At 43.0% G+C, this 20,884-nt stretch overlaps 1 protein-coding gene across 1 annotated transcript in view; it reads right to left on the bottom strand.

Annotated features, from left to right (window-relative positions):
• Positions 1 to 20,884, bottom strand: part of HDAC9 (histone deacetylase 9) — a 573,266-nt gene that overhangs the window by 262,425 nt on the left and 289,957 nt on the right. The window contains 2 exon segments of the mRNA XM_078150730.1: positions 10,610 to 10,743; positions 15,560 to 15,737. Of these exon segments, the coding sequence (XP_078006856.1) occupies positions 10,610 to 10,743; positions 15,560 to 15,737 (312 nt within the window).

The raw sequence follows: 20,884 nt of genomic DNA, 5'->3' as shown, positions 1-20,884 counted from the left end.
ATATTTGTTAAGGACTTTGTAAACCATAAAGCATTATAAAAAGTCTGTTATTTTCTATTAGTATTAAACCTAATGATTTACAAATTTGACCGTGATAATAATTATACTTTTATCCTAAAAATCAAAGAAATTTCATTAATTTAAAAGAAGGAATTTTTAAGGGCTTGAGTTGACTGATTTTCATATCCCAGACATTTTTTGTATCCTGGCCAAGTGAGACTGGGGTTAGGACCTATTGTTGACCAATCAGTAAGAGTCAGAGTGATTTGGATTTAAGGCATGGTCCTTAAGAAAGAAATCTAGCCCATGAAAGGTTTCAGGGACCAAAGTTTACGTTCCTTTGGGCAGTGCATCCACAGGGAAGGGTAGGGACTCCATGTGGACAGAGGGAGAGGAGAGAAGATGAAAAGGGAGAGAGAGGATGGAGGGAGAGATGCAGGAAGGGAAGGAAGAAAGGAAGGGAGGGAGGGAAGGAGGGCACCTACTAGGGCAGAAAGAGGTTCACTGCTTTGCCCAGGGTTACACAGCTAGTAAATGTCTAAGATCACATTTGAACTCAGGTCTTCCTGACTCCAAGACCAGCACTCTATAGCATGTGTACAGTGGATGCTTAATAAATGCTTTTTTATTGTTTGGGATTAGAATAAAATCAGAGAATGTGGAGTTCCTCCTGGTGCACCTATTTACTACCTGTGGAAAGCAGACAGGTGTCACTCATTGTTTCTCTTTGTGCCTCAGTTTATTCCTCTGGCAAATGAGCAAGTGGGTGTTTAGGTAACCTCTGAGGTCCCTCTCAGCTCCAAATCTGATGATCGGTTGCCGATCAAAGCAGTTCTGGTTCACATCTTGAACCATCTGCCTCCAATTTATCCCAGAACCTTGAAATGGTTCCACATTTTGGTAGATCTGTTTAGAATTCACATCCTCAATAGTTTCCAATAACACTTTAAAATTCGCTTACGCTGTCCAGTATGAGGTATCTTCCTAACATTTTGACTTTTTTCTTCCTTAACAAACACTATATGCAGTAAATCATATGGTAAATCATATATGAAAATTAGGGATGTTATCACATAACATGCAATGATGGTTATCTTCTTGCTATCTACATATATAAAATGACCCATCACCATCCCACTAGACTTCCCAGCTTCCCTCATAGTACAGGTCAAATGGGCTTTTCTGCCCACCCCTCTCCCTTCACATCAGTACTCCATTATTACTCATAGTAGTACCCAATGGCAATCAATGTCATTCTTTATGTTTTGTATTCATGTGTTTTTCTCCCGGCTGCATTCTTCAGAACATCCACTCCCTGAAGGTAACTATTGTGTTTTGTCTTGAATGACTACTACCTAGCAAAGCAAGGGACATGCCTGCATTGGACACTCAATAGCTTTTTTAATTTAACTGATGTAACACACATTTTAATGAAGTACCCATTCTAGACCACACTTTTTTTGGTTTGAGCTTCATTAAGTCCTCATATTCGTGGGCAGCTTTATATTTACAAATGACCCACACCTACAGTCATGGATTTAGAGACAAAAGTGACCTCAGAGGTCATCCACCATTTTATAGTGGAGGAAACTGAGGCACAGTTTCCTCTAGTTTTACCCAAGCTAACAGGGGAACTAAGTGACTGAGCTCTGATTTATCGTCAAGTCTTCAGACTCTATGTCTAGTGTTCCTTCCAGGATACCACCCACCCCTCCACATACTACTATTTAATTCCTTGGCATATCTTCCATTTCCTCAATGACCTTCCATCTTTCAACCCCTCTGTCAGAAGACTAAATCTTATACATATCAGTGATATAATGTTCACATGAGCAACATCGCCATCTGATAACCCTACTTAGGGCCAAAAATGCTTCCCGGTCTCAGAGAGAGAAGAACCACGACCAAGGCAGAGAATGCTCTGGGCTAGCCATCAGGACTGTAGATTGGCTGTTTTCAAAGTCCTTCATGACCAAAACCAGGAGCTAGGATCCAAGTAATAAACATGAGAGGGGATATGAAGATTTCTCTTTCCTGGGTCTAATTTTCCAACCACTGTGTTCTTTTATCCCTTGTCAGGAAGCAATTGTCTGATGAACCTTGTCAGGGTCATTTCATATCATCCACAGTCCTCCCTAATTCCCACTCATTTTTCCTATCCTATCCTTCCCTTGCGGCTTCCACGTGGTGAGCTTCCCCATTCTCCTACATATGTTGCACACATATCATGACATTATCTTTGTGAAGCACAGACCTGACCACACCATTCCCCTAATCAAGTGTGTTCAGTGACTCCCAGTTGCTTATAGAATATAATAGAAACTACCCAGGCTGTAATTTTAACCCATTCCCAATCTTCCTACAGAAACATTTCCAGACCAATCTCATTTGACTCTTTCACATACTCTACGTTCCAAGCAAACAGGCCTCCTGGCTATTCTTACCTCTCTGTCTTTGCCCAAGCTGTCCCCTTCCTCCCCATGCCTGCAAAACATGCCCTAGATTGTTTTAAAGATTAGCTCTAGGCCAGCTTCCTAGAGGAAGACTTCCCTGATTTGCTCATCATGGAATGCACCCTCCCTTCTCAAATTTTCTGGTATTTACTGATCACTCTACACATTATCTCCCCTCCCTACAATGTAAGCCTCTTGAGGGTAACAGCCATGCTTCTGTCTTTGTAACTCCATCTCTTGGCATAGTGTATGGAACAGCACAAATGACTATTATTGTTGTAGCTGAACTGAATTGAATTGAAAAGAAAATGACATAGCGAGGTTGTGGGTTTTGGGGAAGGGATACAATTAACATTGCTTGTGCTGACTACACTGGTGGGATCTCACCCTAAGTGATACTCCATTCCAGAAGAAATTTTCATTTGGGGGAGGGGGCTAAATGTTTGATTTCCTTGGTCAGGACATGTCCACTCTGCAAATACATGGTAACAATTCGTCTGTTATTTAGATCCTTGGAAAGTAACCTGGGTTGCTGAGAGATTGGATAATCTGCCCCAGTCACACAGCTAGTATGCGATCAACACAGGATTTGAACCCAGCTCTACCTGACTTCAAGGTTGGCCTTACTTTCTGTAATAACTAATGTTGCCTCTTCGAGATTTGTTCTTTCTGAATTGCAAACCACTTTTGATCAGGGAGGGTAATGGAGTTATTTTGACAATTGCTCTTCCAAGTCCTCTTGTGACAAGGTAGAATGCAACACCCCTTTTCCCCCCACCCCGCCCACCACCCACAGACAGCACACCCGGCATAGATTCTGACTTCTCTGCCAAAAAGGAGGAAAAAATGAAACAGCCCATTCCTTCCCCTCCTGTGTTCAAAGCCTGGAAGGGGGCCAGCACCCTAATCAGTTCTCATTGGCCCTGGAGGAATCACAACCTTTTGTAAAACATAAGAAAGGGCATAACATCATGATAAAATGCATGAAAAGGCAATGCCTTTGGTCGGGAAATCAAAATAATTCAGCAGAACAGATGGATTGCATTGGTTTAGCCTTCTGGAGGACATGAAAGGGCTTATTTTATGGCAGCTCCAAAGTCAGGGAAAATGTCCAACTTCCCCTGGACCAGTCTGCGTACCTGCCTGAGCCTGGAGGCCTCCATCTTCTCTAATTATTTTTGAGGGCCCTAATGGATTAGGCAATGTTTTCCACTGGAGTGCCTCATTTTCTGAAGCTGTTTCATTCACTGTCTCTCTCTCTTTGGGGCTCTTTTTACATTGAGATTCCCACAGGCATGCTCTGTCTGCAATTTTGCAAATGAAGAAATAAATTAAATGGAAAGAATGCCAGAGTTGGAGGCCAAGGTCTAGGTTCAAAGCCATTATCTGCCCCGACTACCTGTGTGCCCTGAGAAAGTCGAATCAAGTCAATAAGAATTGTTTTTTTCATGTACAAAAAGAGAGAATTGAATTAGGTAACCTCTACTTATTTATTCTGTGCCTTCTATGGGCCAGCCACTGCACTATACCCTCAGGATACAGAGACAGACAGCAAACAGTCTCTACCCTGAAGAAGCTACCATTCTATCAGAGGGAAAAGCATGTTTGTGTATGTGTGTCTATATTATGAGTTTATACACACATACCTATTTATGTATGTGCATGCACATACATACATACATACATATATATATATATATATATATATATATATATATCTTTATATAAAGAATAAATGCAAGCTCACATGCAAGATAGCTGGTGACGTGGGGCACTAGTATTTGGGAGGGGGAGGAGGGATCAAGAAAGACCTCATGTAGAAGGTGGTGTTTGAGTAGGAGCCTGAAGGAAGTTGGGAATTTTGTGAGGTGGCGAGGAGGCGGATCATTCTAGGAATAGGATCATTCTAGGACATTCATGTCCTCCTTGAGGCCAAATCAATGTACAAAGTCACCGGGACTGAAGTGTAAGTGCTGTGTGCAATGAACAGAGATCTCTGATTTGCTGAACTACAATGAACAAATGACTCACAACAAAGATCCACTTATGCAGAGTTTTTAAACCTAAAAAGAAGAATTTGTGTTTGATCCTAGAGCCAACAGGGAGCCATTAGAGTTTCCTGGGGAGAATTACATGGTCAGATGTACGGAAAATTCCTTCAGCAGATGTCTAGAGAATAGAGTGGAGAGATGTGGCCAGGGAGACCCGTTGGGAGGCTAATAGAATAATGGTGATGAGGACCTGAACTACAGTGGTGTCTGTGGGCATGGTTAGAAGGGATGGCACACAAGTAGATGTGGCAACTAAAAGTGAGAGATGAGGAATCAAGGATAATTCTGCCCTGAACGACCTGGAAGACTAGAAAAAAAATGGTAGTGCTCTCTATAGAAACAGAAAAGCTGGATAGAGTGGAGGTTCTGGGTGGAGAAATGTGAGTTCTGTTTTGGACATGGTGAATTTGAGATGTTGTTAGAAGAGTCAGTTGGAAATGTCCAGTGGGCAATCGGAGATTTGAGAATGGAGCTCAGCAAAGACAACAGGGCTGGATATATAGACCTAGGAGTTATCTAAATAGAGATGAAAATTAAACTCACAGGAGCTGAAGAAATTGCCAAGAGAGTGAACATAGAGAGGGAAGAAAAAAGAAAAAAGGGCTAACAATAGAGTCCTGGGGATCGTCTAAAGTCAGGTGACGTATATGGATAATGACCCAGCACAAGAGATCAAGAAATGATCAGACAAATAGAACCAAGAGAGAGCACTGTCCCAGAAAACTCCAAGAGGATGGGTACGTAGAACTTGTATAAAGTATAGCAGAGAGCTCAAGGACAAGGAATAAGAAAGGGCCTTTAGCATCATTTCTAAAATATATAGAGAATTAAGACAAATTTATAAGAAAACAAGCCATTCCCCAATTGATAAATGGTCAAAGGATATGAACAGGCAGTTCTCAGATGAAGAAATTAAAGCCATCTATAGTCATATGAAACAATGCTCTAAATCGTTATTGATTAGAGAAATGCAAATCAAAACAACTCTGAGGTACCATGTCACACCTATCAGATTGGCCAACATGACAAAACAGGAAAATGATAAATGTTGGAGAAGATGTGGGAAAATTGGAACACTAATACATTGTTGGTGGAGTTGTGAAATGATCCAACCATTTTGGAGAACAATTTGGAACTATGCCAAAGGGCTACAAAAATGTGCATACCCTTTGATCCAGCAATAGCGCTTCTAGGGCTATATCCCTAAGAGATCAAACAAATGGGAAAAGGACCCACATGTACAAAAATATTCATAGCAGCTCTTTCTGTGGTGGCAAAGAATTGGAAATTGAGGGGATGCCCATCAATTGGGGAATGGCTGAGCATGTTGTGGTATATGAATGTAATGGAATACTATTGTGCTATAAGAAATGATGAACAGACTAACTTCAAAAAAACCTGGAAAGACTTATATGGTCTGATGCTGAGTGAAGTGAGCAGAACCAAGAGGACTTTGTACACAATAACAGCCACATTACGCGATGACTAATATTGTTAAACTGACCCCTTCTCAGCATTATGAGGATCTAAGACATCTCCAGAGGCCTCAGGATGGAAAATGCTGTCCACATCCAAAGAAAGAACTATGGAAGTCATATCACTATCACTTATTTTTACCTTCTGTTGAGTTTTATTTCATCTTTCTGATGGTTCCTCCTATTGGTTTTAATATTTACTTACAATTCACTAATGTGAAAATATGTTTAATAGGAATGCAAATGTAAAGCCTATATCAGATTGTGCCGCGTCTTGGGGAGGGTGGGGAGGAGGAAGGGTGAGAAAAATTTTCAACTCAAAAGCATATGGAAGTGATTGTTGATAAATGAAAATAAATTAATAAAATTTTTACAAAAGAGAGAGAGAGAAAGGGCCTTTAGATTCAGCAATTCATTATCTGTAGTTTGGCATTATGGCAGAATGAAAAGAGAGCTGGCCTCAGAACCAGGGAGACATAATTTCAAGCCCTGCCTTTAACCTTATATTGCCTGTGTGATCCTGAGAAAGTCACTTCACCAAATGGCTTCTCTGGTAACTCTATGAAGCCTCTTAAGTTGCAAAGAAGATGCCATCAGAATTTGCATCTAACCTGTGTCCTATCCCTACTAAGGAAGCCCTGGGAAATGAGGAGCTCAGAGAGGAAGCAGAATATTTTGTCTGAGAATTGGCAATGCTTGACCACGTGCGAATGACCCCAGTCACTCTGCCCTGATGGGCTAAGATGTTTCAGGGAAGTAGAATTGTTTGGATAGCTCTTTATGGGAAACTGGAAGCCCCATTAGATTAGAATGGATGGGATGGCATCAGGGAAGAGACAAAATACTGCTTTATACCATTTTTTTATCTGCACTGGACCTGTATAGGGAACTCCCAGGGAAGACTGCCCTCCACCAACGGGGACCTTTCAGTCTTAGAGAAATGCCACTGAAATGGTCCAATTGGACTGTCAGTAATTGCTGCTGCTGCTGACTTGTTTCAGTCATGCCCCACTCCTCATGACCCCATTTATGGTTTTCTTGGCAAAAATTCTAGAGTGGTTTGCCATTTCCTTCTCTGGCTCATTTTACAGAGGAGGAAACTGAGTCAAACAGGATTAAGTGACTCGCCCAGGGTCACACAGCTAGTAAATGTCAGAGGTCAGATTTGAACCTTCCTGACTCCAGGCCTGGTGCTCTTTGCACTATGGCTCCCCCTACCTGCCTCCCCGTTGGACTACTACATGCCTACAACACAACAAAGCCCCAAAATGACAACGGCGGCTGACATTGCTCTAGTGCCGTGAGGTTTGCAGAGCGCTTCACAGACATTTACTCATGGGACCCTTACAACAACTTTTTGAAATAAGCGCTATTATTAGACCCATTTCACAGATAAGGAAAATGAAAGTTAGGGAGGTTAAGTCATGCAACCAGTAAATTACAGAACTGGGGTTAGAACCAAGATCTTTCTGTGTCTCAGCCCAGAATTCTAACCACAACATCACGCTCAATGGTCATCCCTCTCAGAGATGCACTGACACTTTTATAAAGAGAGCTATAAAACCCAGAGAGCCTACAACTTAACTATTTTTAAAAATCTAAAAAGGAGCATTTCTAAATATTCACTTAAAAATACTTTTAACCTGCAGTAATACTTTGAGACAAAAAAGTTGATCCCGTGCACCTGTGCTTATTCAGACATCCACACTGATCACATGATACACGCAGTGGAACTCTCCAACAGTGAGAAAACATCCTGTCCCTCTCCTCTCCACCACCATCTTGTGTTTGTCATGGTGATGTAGTTAGCTTCTTACCTCGTCACTTTCTGAACAGATTGAGAAGCATCTACTTTTCTTCTTTCCTGTCATGACTAGGCTTCCAAATCTACTCGTTTTTAAATTAAAAAAAATAAATAAACAAGAGCAACAAAAACCTATCTCTCTCTTTCTGTCCATGAGGCAGGCAGGTCAGGGCAATGATGGCTGAGTTGTTTGTTTGTTTGTTTGTTTCCAAGCCAAGCACTCCCGAATGGGCACGACTATCTCAGAACAGTGATGCTGCCTTATCTCCCCACAGGATATCCAACAGGGATCTTCATTCAGAGACAATCCACAGAACTCATCAAGTTTCCTTTCCTCCTATTTACTTCATAGTCAATTTCTCAGGCACTGAAGAGAATTTCACAAGCACCAACCCATTTCCATGCTGCCCCTAGTTAGATGACTCTAGAAAACACATATTTGGAGTTTCATTTAACCTGAGATATCAAAAACTTTCCTGGGTTGGGGTCCATGAGAAAGTGAGATCGTCAACTTGTGCCCTTAGAGATCAGAGCTTACTCAAGAACTAATACACTTGCATGCATGGATAGATTTTATATAGTTATATTTTTCAAGTTATACATAAATATTGATACTGATATGAAAAACAGACCTTCTGGGCATGGAGGTGTGGGGAGCAGGGCTCAACTCTACCTCAGCTCCTCTGAAATAAAATCCTTTATTAAACGCAGACCTTCTATTCATGTAATCTTACAGGAACATTGGAAATCGTCAGTCAAGGGCAGCAGAACCTCACTTCCTCGGAACATAATTACCCAACTAATACTTAATTTTGACACTTTAGTTGACATTTTAAAAACCGCAGAATGGATGTTACTCTGGGAAACATACAAGAAGGAGTGTGACATGATGACCAGATGCTTGGGCTTGGCTTCTGGGAGACTTGGTTTCCAATTCTGCCTCTGACATATATTAGCTGCGCATCCTGGGCAACTCACTTAACTGTTCTGGGTTTGGGAGACTGATGAAGCAGAACTCTGATCCTCTTACTGTTGTAAGATTTCCCTTCCATTCTTAAAGCCTTTGTTCACATTGTTATGCTTCTCCTTTCTTTGCCTCGCATTGGTTCATGGAAGACTTCCCACATTTCTCTGGATTCTTCAGTCACCATTTCTTCTAACACAATATTATGTAGAGGACGACAGGATCACAGATGTAGAACTCAAAGGGACAGTGGAGATCACTGGGTCTAACTCCCTCATTTTACAGTTGAGGAAAATGAGGTGTCAAGAGACAGACTATCTGAGGAGCCAAGACATGAGGTGACTTGTCCAAGGTCACATAGCTAGAAAGGATCTGAGGTGGCATTTGAAACCAAGTCTTCCTCACTCCAAGTACGGCACCTAACTGTTATACTATGTTGCTTTTATTACATTCTAATAATAATAACTCACATTCATATAGCAGCTTTGTTTGCAAAGTACTTTATGTACTCACCACGACCTTGTGTGGTAGGTACTATTATTATGCCTATTTTATGTGTGGGCAAACTGAGGCTCAGGGAAATAAAATGGCCTGCCTAGGATCACGTAGCTAGTAAACGTCCCAGGCAAGATTCAAACTCAGGTCTTGCTGACTTAGAATCCTGCTTTCTATCCACCATCCAATACAAATCCCATCCAGTACAGTTGGCTCAGCCACTCCCCAATCAATGGGATGCAGAGATTATATGGATAATTAGCCATGGTTTGCAGGTGAAGACACTGATGTGGCCAAGGTCCAATAAATAGGAAGAGACCCAGTCAGGGCTTGGACTCACAATTTTCCTACTTTATATCTGAAAGTTAGACCTCAAAACCTGCAGCATGGCAGGGGAGGGGGAGTGTCCAAAGTTTATAGCCTGAGGAAGGTCCACCAAGGAGATTGGACACACTGGAGACTTTCCTCCCTTTCTCCGCACAGTGGGAAAGAACAGTGAAGCAGTCAGGCTGCCCATCTGCCATTCTGGCCCTCATTATATAATTAGCTCATCTCTTTTCCCTTTAAGACACATCCCAAAGATATGTGTGACACTGTGATAGAGTCCACTGTATAACTAGACCCAAAAAATTCCTTTAAAATATTTCAACCAAATCTTTGTACAACTTTGTTTTTTAGATCTCCAGTGAAGAAGAACCCACCACCTCCTGAAAGGATAAGTTCCTTCAACTCTCTCTTCCCTGGCCACCTTCTCTACATCCTCCTGGTCAATTTCCTTTTTGCTTTGCTTCTACTCTTTTCTCCCCAATCCCTTCCCTCTCCCCCAACCTTCCTTCCTTCAGTTCTAGAACCACGCACCATGATCAACTCTCCATTGTCCTAGAAGGGGCCTGTCTGTCTCTTTCACAGAGGACACACACATCATTCTGATAAATTTTTGGAACAAAGAATTCCTCCCTCACCACCATTGCCTTGTTTTCCCCATGAAAATGTAAGTTCCTTGAGCACAGCGTCTTTTTTTTTAATTTTTTATTTGTATCTCCAGCCCTAAGCACAGTGATTTGTACACAATAAATTCTTTTCTTATTCATTGTTCTCTATATGGCACAGAGTCTAGGCCCCTCTCCATCCTGCTCACTCTCCTCTGGATGCCTTACAATTTGTCATCACCCTTCCTAATATGTGGGCTCAGCACAATTGATGGCACACTGACCACCTGGCTCGTAGGCACTGAACAGCAGCTGGACATTTGGAAGGCTTCTTGATAAATCTTCAGTTTGGACATTTGTCCAAGACTGCTCCATGCGCTCAGTGTCATCTGGACACCACTCCCTTCACTGGGCACCAGGGGCCTCCTCTTTCCTTACCTCGCACTTGCTCAGGAGTCCTGTTTCTTGTAGGCGTGACCAGATGCTCTGTATCCTCCCAGCGTGCTCAGGATGAAGGGCGGCGCGGCCGCAAACGCACTGGTGCTTCAGCATCAGAGCGTCATACACCACACCTTCCACAGGAAAAAAACACAGCAAGCACAAATTAGGGAACCCTGCCTAGGAATGCCTTTCCATACTTCTGGGGTCTGGAATTTCAGCAGTTATGTATGGGGGAAGTGGCAGTGAGCTGGGGTGGGGGGGTCCTCCATCAGTGAAGATCACAGCTCCATCGACAGCCAAAGAGATGGTCTCCCAGCAGCCAAAAACTCATTTGGGTTGTAGACCTAGAGCTGGAAGGCTCTCAGCCACTCTGTAGAACAATCCCTTCATGTTATAGTTGAGGAATCTGAGATCCTGGGAGGTTGTGACTTGCCCAAGAAGAGAGGCAGGATTTGAATCCTCCTGACCCAGGGCTCTTCCCATGGTGATGAGTGGTTCTAAGTTTAGTTAGGCTGGGCCTTGGCTCAGAGACCTATGCCTCATCCCTCAAGCTCTATTTGAAGTCTCATCAGATCAGGAGCAAAGGCAAATCAAGGCCACAATTAATTGAGTACCTACTATGTGCCAGGAACTTTGTCAAAGCTTGGATTCTCCTGAAGTAGCCTTAAGGACAATAAGAGACTGACTCCTTCCATGTGAGAGCATCAGAGGAGGATTTTAATGGGGCAAGTTAGAATTCATTATTATTATTTTAACACAATCGTCCTTGGGGAAGAAATTAATTCTTTAAAAATCAGTATCTGTGTGTATGAATGTATGTGTCTGTGTCTCTGTGTGTGCGTGTGTGTGTGTGTGTGTGTGTGTGTGTGTGTGTGTGTGTGTGTGTGTGTATACAGGGAGAGAACCAAAAGACAGATAAGGCTTCCTTGGGGGCCCTGGGAAAAACCAGTACTCACAGGTAGTGATGGATGGAGGGCCTCTTTCCATGCATATGTAAATAGATGACAATGTCTCCACTTAATGTAAAATTGTATTGCTCCATCTTAAAAAATGAAACTTAAAAAATGGATTGTGTTTGCATTTCTACTTATAAAAGTGAATGAGCTTCACAAATCCTTCCATTGATTCCTGTTTTAGTGCAAATTGCCATTCAAAGCCACAGCTACATTCCAAAGGGAAGAACTTTTAGATGCCTGGAGGCCCTGCCCTAGGGAAAAGGATTGCTTCATTAAGCAAATTCTCTTTTCTCATTGATAACCTTTATAAAATCTGGGGCATATTCTTCTGGGGTAGGGCTGGGAGGGGCACTAGGTTTGACCCCTGGAGATAATAAAAGCACACTTAAGAATGACATGTCTTTTGAACTCCCTTATGTTAAGTTTGATTAGAAAAAATACTTAAAATAGTAGCAACAATGCCATGATCTTCTCAAACTAAATGATAAAAATAATCATAGTATATATATTCATGTTATAATTTATGATACTGAAGCCCTTTGACCACATTCTCTCACTCAGTCCTCAAGATAGCCCTGTGAAGAAGATAACAGAAAATATTATTATTCCCATCTTATTGATGAAGAAACTGAGGTTCTAAGTCAAAACTGCAAACCTAGGTAAGGGCAGAGCTAGAATTCAAACTTGGGTTTCCTAACTCCTGTGATCATATTAAAGAGGAATTTTAAAACGTTAATACTAGTGAGGACCCCCCAGGATGCCACGTTTTCCTTACCACCCAAAGGCCCCGGCGTCTGATCAAAATTGTTACTTTCTCAAAAGGGGGAAAAAAAAGATCTCTGGACTATTGTTCCCATTCTGAATATGTCATATCCCTGAGGGGTCTGGTACCAATCTCTGAGAGTCCAGTTCCAGACACGTGCAGCAGGCTCTCAGTAAACGGAGACCTTGTCCACTTAATTACCAATGCCAGTGCCACCAGGATTGCCTTGCTGCCTCTTTGTTGACTATCCACAGCCATGAGCAGGCCAAGATCCAAGCTGTTACTTCATACCAAGGCCATCGTGGCTAAGCTATACATTTCCCTTTGCCTTGGTTTCCTCATCTGAAAAATGAATTTGTTGGACTAACCGGGCTCTAAGTTCCTTTCCAATTCTAAATCCGCTGCTTGACTCCAGGCCTAGCACTGTGTCCCCTAGGCCACTCAGCCACCCATGGGGAATTAAGGGATCCTGAAATCTTATACAGCAGAGCTCTTCCTTCTATCATGGCTGCCAGGGGACCTCCGCAGGGAGGAGCACACAAAAACAAAATCACTTCCCTCAACTCAAAGCCATTCTTTGAACTGAATGTTTATCTTATTATTTACTCACCAGGCACTAGAACAGGAGCCTCTCTGCAGCCACATCCTCTGCTTTTAGGGCCCCTCCCAGGGACCCAGGGACCCAGGGACCCAGGGACCCAGGGCAGGGAGGTTTGGAGATGAAACGTCACTTTTCCCTCTTGCCCTTTGGTTGGGAGTAGTTTACTTTTGGATGGTCCCAGTAAAACGCAGACTCCCTGAGGGCAGGGACTCTTTGATTTTTGATAGAATGGCTATTATACAAGAGCTGAGTTTTGGGTCTGATCCTAACTAGCTGTCCCTTCAAGTCCTTTAGCCTCAGTTTCTACATCTGTAAAATGGAGGCTATTGCCACAAGGCTCTAATGAGAGGTCACATTCAGTGAACTGCAAAGTTACCAGCATGATGGCAATGCCAGCTATCAGTATCACTGTCCCCATATAGCCAGAGCTTCACTCTGAGCACGCACTTTAATTGACAGGCTTTGGCTTGGACCGGAAGATTGTGGAAATGTTCTCCAGGCTGCCCGAATGCTGGACTTCTGGCAGCACTGCTTGCTGAACACCAACCTCCCCCTACCCCATCCCATCTCTAGGGAGTCAATGAAAAAAAATAAAACTCTGGGAACGAAAAGGCATCAGGAAAGCGTCACCCTTCATAACACTCTCCAACAGACCAAGAAAAGAAAATGTTATCGGTAGGAAACCATTTTACAGGAGTAGACAGCCACACATGTGGGCCCCATAGAGCCAGCCTTTAAAATGTAAGCAAACATTTTAATTAAGAAAGTCGGGGAGCTGGGGAGGGACGTGGTAAAGGAAAGATCTCTCATTCTCAGGTAAATATTGTTTTTTTTGTTGAGAATGCAAAGACTCGCCTGAAAATGGCACACAGTACAAAAAGGGAACCTCTATTTCAGGGAAAGGCACCAGGCTTTTGATAGGCTCGGGCCCACCAGTTCTCAAATATAGTCCTACATGCGGTGAGCAAGTTCTTCCTATAGACCCCAGTGGAACTAACCAAAGAATGCCCAGGAGCCAAGGAACAAGAAGCTTCCATGCTGGCCACACAGAGGCCCTGGGTCATTTGGAACACGCCGGCTGAACTGTTCCGGCCCCGAAACAAGAAGGATCACAGGAAGTGGTTAACGTAGGAAAGGCAGCTAGGACGTGGAATGCTGGCTTGTGGTATAGCACATTATAAAAATGAATTCCTAGGCCAACTTAATCAGAGATACCTATCAAAGCTAAATACCCTGGCCAGTCCACACATCCACTGTAAATCTAAGATGGTATCAAAGATTAGGCCAAGGATTTCGGGAAAGGTATTTCAGCTTTGCAGGCATGGAGGGCTGCATAAGGACATAGAAGCCACAAAAAAACAAGGTCTCACTCTGGGTTTTTGACAAAGGTTTTTTCAAAAGTCCCCCAAAGAGACAATTTGCCAAATCCTTTGGTAAAAAGACACGTGCGGATTCACTCCATGACTCAATGAGGAGACATTTATGAAAAAGTGCTTAGCACACCGTCATAGTAGGTACTTCATAAATGCTTGTCTCTTTCCCTCATTCTGTCCATTCTACAGACAAGGGATGAAGCCTCTGAAGGCCGAAGCATCTTTCATCTGGAATGAAGCTAGAGTCCTTGCTTTTGTCATTTGCTGTAGACAACCGGTCAAGAGAACCTCCACACTTAGCTAAGCTAGTCCCTGGAAAAGAGCCCTGTTGCTCTGAGTATACTCCAGCACGTCCAGCATGGAAGGACATGGCAAAGTTTCTATGGACTTTGAGAATGTAGGGTCACCTCCAGGACACAAGGAGGTACCAGGGGATGAGACTTGTGTCTCTCTCCTCAGCTTCACACAATCATGGAGATGCATGTGTATGTAAATACAGACTCTAATTTAATCCACTCCTTTTGTTTAAGGAGAAACCCTGGCCCACTTATATCAATTCAGACCTCAGCAATCCCCTGGCCTTGGAAACTTGTCTTGTCCTAGAAGAAAGTGCTGTTCCATGGTAGCTGGAGTGAAAGGGCCCAGCATGCTCGCAAGCACACACACACATACACAGACACACACTCACACACACAGACGCACACAGACACACACACACACACATGCCTAGGAACATGGAAAAGAGGCAAAACATGCATCAGGTCCCAACTCACTTCTTGCGGCATGTTTGCCCCTGTGTGCCATTCATTGGGAAAGGCTTCTGGAGAGAAAACAAATCTGTGCTCATAATGACATTTCCCTTTGGAGTCAAGGAAAAAAGTCGGGCATGGTAAGCACCCCTTTCAGCCTGACCTAGTGGCCAGAAGCCAACAGAATGGAAGAAAGAGGAAAGCTGGGACCAAAGGGGGGAAATGGTTTTTGGCATGAATATTTATGCTATTTTCCCCCTTTCCAAAAGGGGCTGTGCACCTGTTAATGTAGGAGTAAAATTGGTATGTGATAACAATTTATGGGGCTATGATTGCAAAGCCCCAGATTTATAAGCTGTGGTGATTGTCTTGTGTTCAACACAACCTTGTAAAACTAGGGCAAAGGAGGTTCACTTGCCGCTTGCCTGCTACTGGAGGCATTAGAGGCACTGAAAGGGGTGCATTTGGCCTGCCTTGCTAGAAAGCAGGCTTTGGGGAGGCCTACCAGTCTCAGAGACACGTTGGAGCGTCTGATCCGTGGCTGGGTGAGGGACTGTCGGGGCAGCAGGGGAAGAGTGGGTCCTGGAGATGAGGAAGTGTTGGTCAAAGGCTTCTGTGCCAATTGCAGCCAGCTGAGCTGGGTATGTTGGGAGCGCATGTCCAGGCTGAGGCTCCAGGAATGGCTGTTATCAAGAAAAAAGCAAAGGAGAGAGGGACAGGTCAATAAATTAAGTTCATTAGGTCAGTCATCATAAATGGCGTGAAGCAGGGGGAGAAAAGTAAAAGAAAACCAAGGCCTCCTCGATAAATTCATGCAGCAGATGTTTTTCCACTGACAGCCACGGTCGGCTTCCCCACCTGGTCCTGGCTGACGGCAGGAAGCCTGCCTGTCCAAACTGAAGGAAAGAAAACACCTTTCTCCTCAGAGGGAAAGACGTGACCAGGGCTTCTTTCATATCTGTAGAGCAACTCCTTGAACTCGCTCACTCGCTCAATCATCAATCGATCATCAAGAGTCTATTAAAAAGCTACTACGTTCTAGTGAAGTCAGCCCCGAGACTGTCGGCACAAGCAACGCTGGGACTCGCCTTCCTCCTTAAGATCACTGAAACTTCCAACTTCCAGTAAATTCCAGTCATAAAAACCAATAGAGTCAAGGCAATTTGGCCTCTTGTAGCTTGAAAAGGATGGTACGAAACCAGGGTTTTCTCCAACAGCTTCCTACAGTTACTATAGGATAACACTGTTCCTTCCTAATTTATGTTTTACTTACTTAGGGGTTTAGAAAGCCTACAAGCAAGAGTCCGGGGACAGCGCACAGGCCTTTCAGATGGCATCATGGATAGAAGAATGGACAAGCAGTGCTGCAGAATTCACAAGACATTCTAGTGAACAGAGAGGAGGGTTAGTGCAAGCAGCCCTGGACTTGTCGTTGAGAAGTTGGCGTGTTGCTCTTCAGTCACGTCCAACTCTTCATGATGCCACTTCTTGCCAGAGATACTGGAGAGGTATGCCATTTCCTTCTCCGGCTCATTTTACAGATGAGGAAACTGAGGCAAACAAGGTGAAGCGACTTGCCCAGCGTCACACAACTGAGGCTGAATTTGAACTCAGGTCTTCCTGACTGCATGCCCAGAGCTCTATCCAATGTGCCACCTAGCTGCCCTGTAGTTGAGAAAACCTGAGTTCAAATCCTGTTTCAGACACTTACATATTCTTGGCCAGGTTCTTATCTCTCTGATCCTCATTTTCCTCTCTGTAACACGGAGATAATAACAATAGCACCACCCAGAGTGACTGGGAAAGTCACATTACATCATCTATGTAAATTCCTTAGCAAACCTTAAAAAATGATACACAAAGGTTAGCTATCTTGCTAGTACTAGTGATAATGATGATGGTATTGGAAGTACAAAAGGACAGAAGATTTGTATCTGCATCATCAGAGAGTATAATCTTACCACTGAAACCCTAAAGTCATTCTTCAGGGCCTCATTTTCCTGAAGTTTAAAATAAAGGGGTTAGGCTGCCTGAATTCTGAAGCTCCTTCCTATGCTGGATCTGTGGGTCTGGGCTCTATTGATCCCCAGATCTATAAAGTCGATAGTCAATAATGAATAGACATTTATTAATAAATATTAAAAGAAGTGTGTATAGCAACATTTTCTAAGTATTTTCAACTATGTTATCCATTTCTCAAAATGTTCAGGTTACATAATAATAATAATAATAATAATAATAATAATAATAATAATAATAATAATTGTAATAACAGCTAACACCTGAATGTTTACAACATTATTTAAAGTTTACAAAAGTTTCATCTGAGTCTTTGCAACAACCCTGTGAAACAGGTGAGATATTATCACCATTTTACAGAGGAGGAAACTGAGGTGAGGAATAAAGGATCACAGAGCTGAAAAAATCCCTGAGGGGGTCATCACATCCAGTCCCTGTCCTTCAGGAAGGTTGCATATCAAACACAGATGGGCAGCTCTCTGGAGAGATTCCCAACTGCCAAATTTTTACAACCTAAAACTCCAGGAAATTCTTCATTTTGAATGGAATCTCTCATGCTTCATTTTAAGCCCCTTTTGTGTTGACGCATTCTTAGTGGAGAGAGAGGACAGCTGCGTAGAGTGCATAGCCGAATAATCCTTCACTGGTTTTTATGGGAGAGCTAGGTGACCATTATTAGCATCTGCCTCTCGAGGATGGGAGACCTCAGTGGGTGAAGGTGCGCAGCTCAGCCCAATACAAGCAAGCTTCTGAATCGAAGCTACTGTGCTGATGAGAATACAGGAGAGTGATCAATGCTCTCTCTGTATCATATGTGTGTTTCAGTGTGACACATACACAAAACACATGAGCTTCTGTAAATACCTGCCATGGCTTGGGTTTTGTTACATACTAAAAACAGCGAAAATACAAAAGTGCCACTGTATATTATCTCACATGAGCCTTGCAATAATCCCAGGAGGGGGAAGCTGCGCATGGTATTATCTGCACTTATAGATGAGGAAATTGAGACCCAGAGAGATTGTATGGTTTGGACAGCATCACACATCTGGAAAGGTGCTCAGGGGAAGACCTGAATTCAGATCGTTCTAACCCTATAATTCACCCCCCAAACCCACTACACCATCCTCTCCTTCCAAATGGCCTTTCTCCAGGAGCATTTGGTCTATTTGGGGGGATAAGATGCACACATAACTAAGGCACAATAAAATGTATGACACAACATACTAAACTGTGAAAGACAAAAAATTAGTAGGGAAAAGCAGGAAGGGAAGGGGAAAGGGAAAGGGGAATTATATATATATGTTCCTTTTAAAAATAATAAATCCTTAGTTAAATAATTATTCTCAGAAAAGCACTGTTGGCGTTTCTGCACTTACAAATGATGCCTCCTTATAAATCCACACATACAATTGCTTATTAACAATTTAATTTCCATGTTCATTATCATTAATAACCAGATAGTTATTACATGTGTGTGATGCACACATGCATGCACATATGGGTGGTAGGATATGTCAGCTAGGGGCTAGCGATGCATCCTCAAGCATGGTGGGAAAATCTTGAGGGTCAAAGCTCAGCTTACACTTGTGTGCGCTAACTGCCCCTGAACAAGGCAGAAAATCTCGAGTTAGTAGAATAAGAAAGGATTTGAAAGTTCACAGAGCACTTTCTGCCCATTATTGAACATCACCTGGACAAAAGCATGAAGAGAGAAGATGCATAGGCACTGGTGCCTCTGTTTTAGGAATCACAGAACTGAAATTCCTAGAGTTTAAATGACTTGCCCAAGTCACCCAGCCAGGAGGTGTAAAGGGCAGGATTTGAAACCAGGTCTTTCTGACTGTGACTGGCTCTCTACCTAGTATGCCTCACCTTACATAGAAAGTGCTTTCAAGTTGGTCAAAACCCTTTTTATAGCTCATCTTTTTGTTGAGCCTCAGAACAACCTATAAAGTCTATATTGGAGACATTAGTATCCCCATTTCACAAAGGAGGAAATAGAGGCTCAGATTAGGTAAGTAACTAGTCCAGGACCGCATAGTTGATAGAGCTCAGAGGTAGGATCCAAATCCAGGTCCTCTTGGGGCAGCTAGGTGGCACAGTTGATAGAGCAGCAGGTCTGGAGTCAGGAAGATCTGAGTTCAAATCCAGCCTTACACATGTACTAGCTGTATTACCCTGGGCAAGTCATTTAACTTTTGTCTGCCTCAATTTCCTCAATAACTAAATAGGGACCATAACAGTACCTACTTCGCAGGGCCATTGTGAGGCCCGGATGAGATAATAATTGTAAAGCCCTCAGTGCAGTGTCTGGTTAGCTACTGTGAGCTATCATTACTTCTTCACACCAAGGCCAGCATCCCACTACCCTTAGGTCACAAAGATCTGTTTACCATGTTAGCTACCACCGATGATGGGGACTTTAGAACAGGACTAGAGGAAAAAGGAGCCTTTTTCTGGTGACTCATCAGTAAGCAGTGAAGTCTCTGATTTCCCATTCCCACTGGCAGGCGGCAAGTCAAGGGACAATGTCCAGCCTTTTATCCTACTTGGCTGCCGCAGGCTAGGGCTGCCTCCGAGTCATCACCCAGATGGGCTGAAAGAGCTCCTGGGCTTTTCCAAAGGTCCAAAGGGGAGAATGTGTTTTTGTCAATCTACCCTCCCAAGGGGCTCCTGGGTAACTGGTTTCCCATATGAGAAGTGGTGCACGATCCCAAGGGAAGCCTCCATTATATCATTATTCCCACCAGCAACAAAAACACCAGCTGGTTCCCCTCCTCCAAATTTTTTTTTAAACTTCTTAAGCTCAACTAGTTTGAATCATCTCTCAGAGCCCAGACCTCAGAGAACACTGATTTGAACCTCGGTGGTTCCTGCTCCCCTGTACTGCAAAGAATGGGAACTCAGTGGCCTGAAAGCTTTCAATGAAAGGTGGGATCTGTCCTCTTGGTGCATAGCCAACCCTTCCTTATTCCAAACATGCAGCCTTATTTTCCATATATGCTAATTAATATGCCCCAGAAACATAAAGCCAAGGTAAGTCTTTATATGCATAAGCCTATCTTACTCTCAAAATATGAGGAATTCATAAACAACATGAGACGCTCTTTGACCCAACAACTGAATGTAATACGCATATGAAAACTACAAAATTGTCTATTAAGTGTGGCCTCCCCCCCCAAAAAAAAAAACACTGATGTAGTCACCAGGACTTGGCTTCCAGTAAGTCTGTTTATTTACACATCCAGTAAGAGTGATCAGGGTGGGGAGGTGTCCAGTGCCTACATGGGCTGGAAAGAAGACTTGAGGGCTCCTTCTGATTCCAACTCAATGAATGACACAGTGGGCAGTGGGGAGCCTTGTAAACACCCTCCTTCAACTGCAGGCTACAAATGATGCTTTGATAACTGCCCCTTGGAAAACACATCAATAACTTTTAAAATACTTAGAGATATCATCATGTGGGAGATACCAAGGAAAACAAAGTGATATGGCCATAGCAAAATCATGGCTTAAAAATATTCAACCAAAATAGTTATTAAGATAGAATACTAATGTGCTGTAAGAAATGAAGAGCAGGATGGTTTCAGGAAAACCTGGGAAGACTTTTAAGAACGGATGCAAAGTGAAATGAATGCAGCAGGAGAACATTGTACATAGTAACAGCAATATCACACGAGGAGCAGCTATTCTCAGAAATACAATTATCCAAGACACTTTCAAAGGACTCACGATGAAAAATGCTGTCTGCTTCCAGAGAAAGAACTGATGGATTCTGAATTCAGATCGAAACACGCTTTTTTTGGTG

The sequence above is a fragment of the Phascolarctos cinereus genome, unplaced genomic scaffold (assembly GCF_003287225.1).
Source record: "Phascolarctos cinereus isolate Bilbo 61053 unplaced genomic scaffold, phaCin_HiC Scaffold_1;HRSCAF=81, whole genome shotgun sequence".
In the NCBI taxonomy this organism is placed as follows: Eukaryota; Metazoa; Chordata; class Mammalia; order Diprotodontia; family Phascolarctidae; genus Phascolarctos; species Phascolarctos cinereus.
This window is presented reverse-complemented; position numbering and strand designations above follow the sequence as displayed.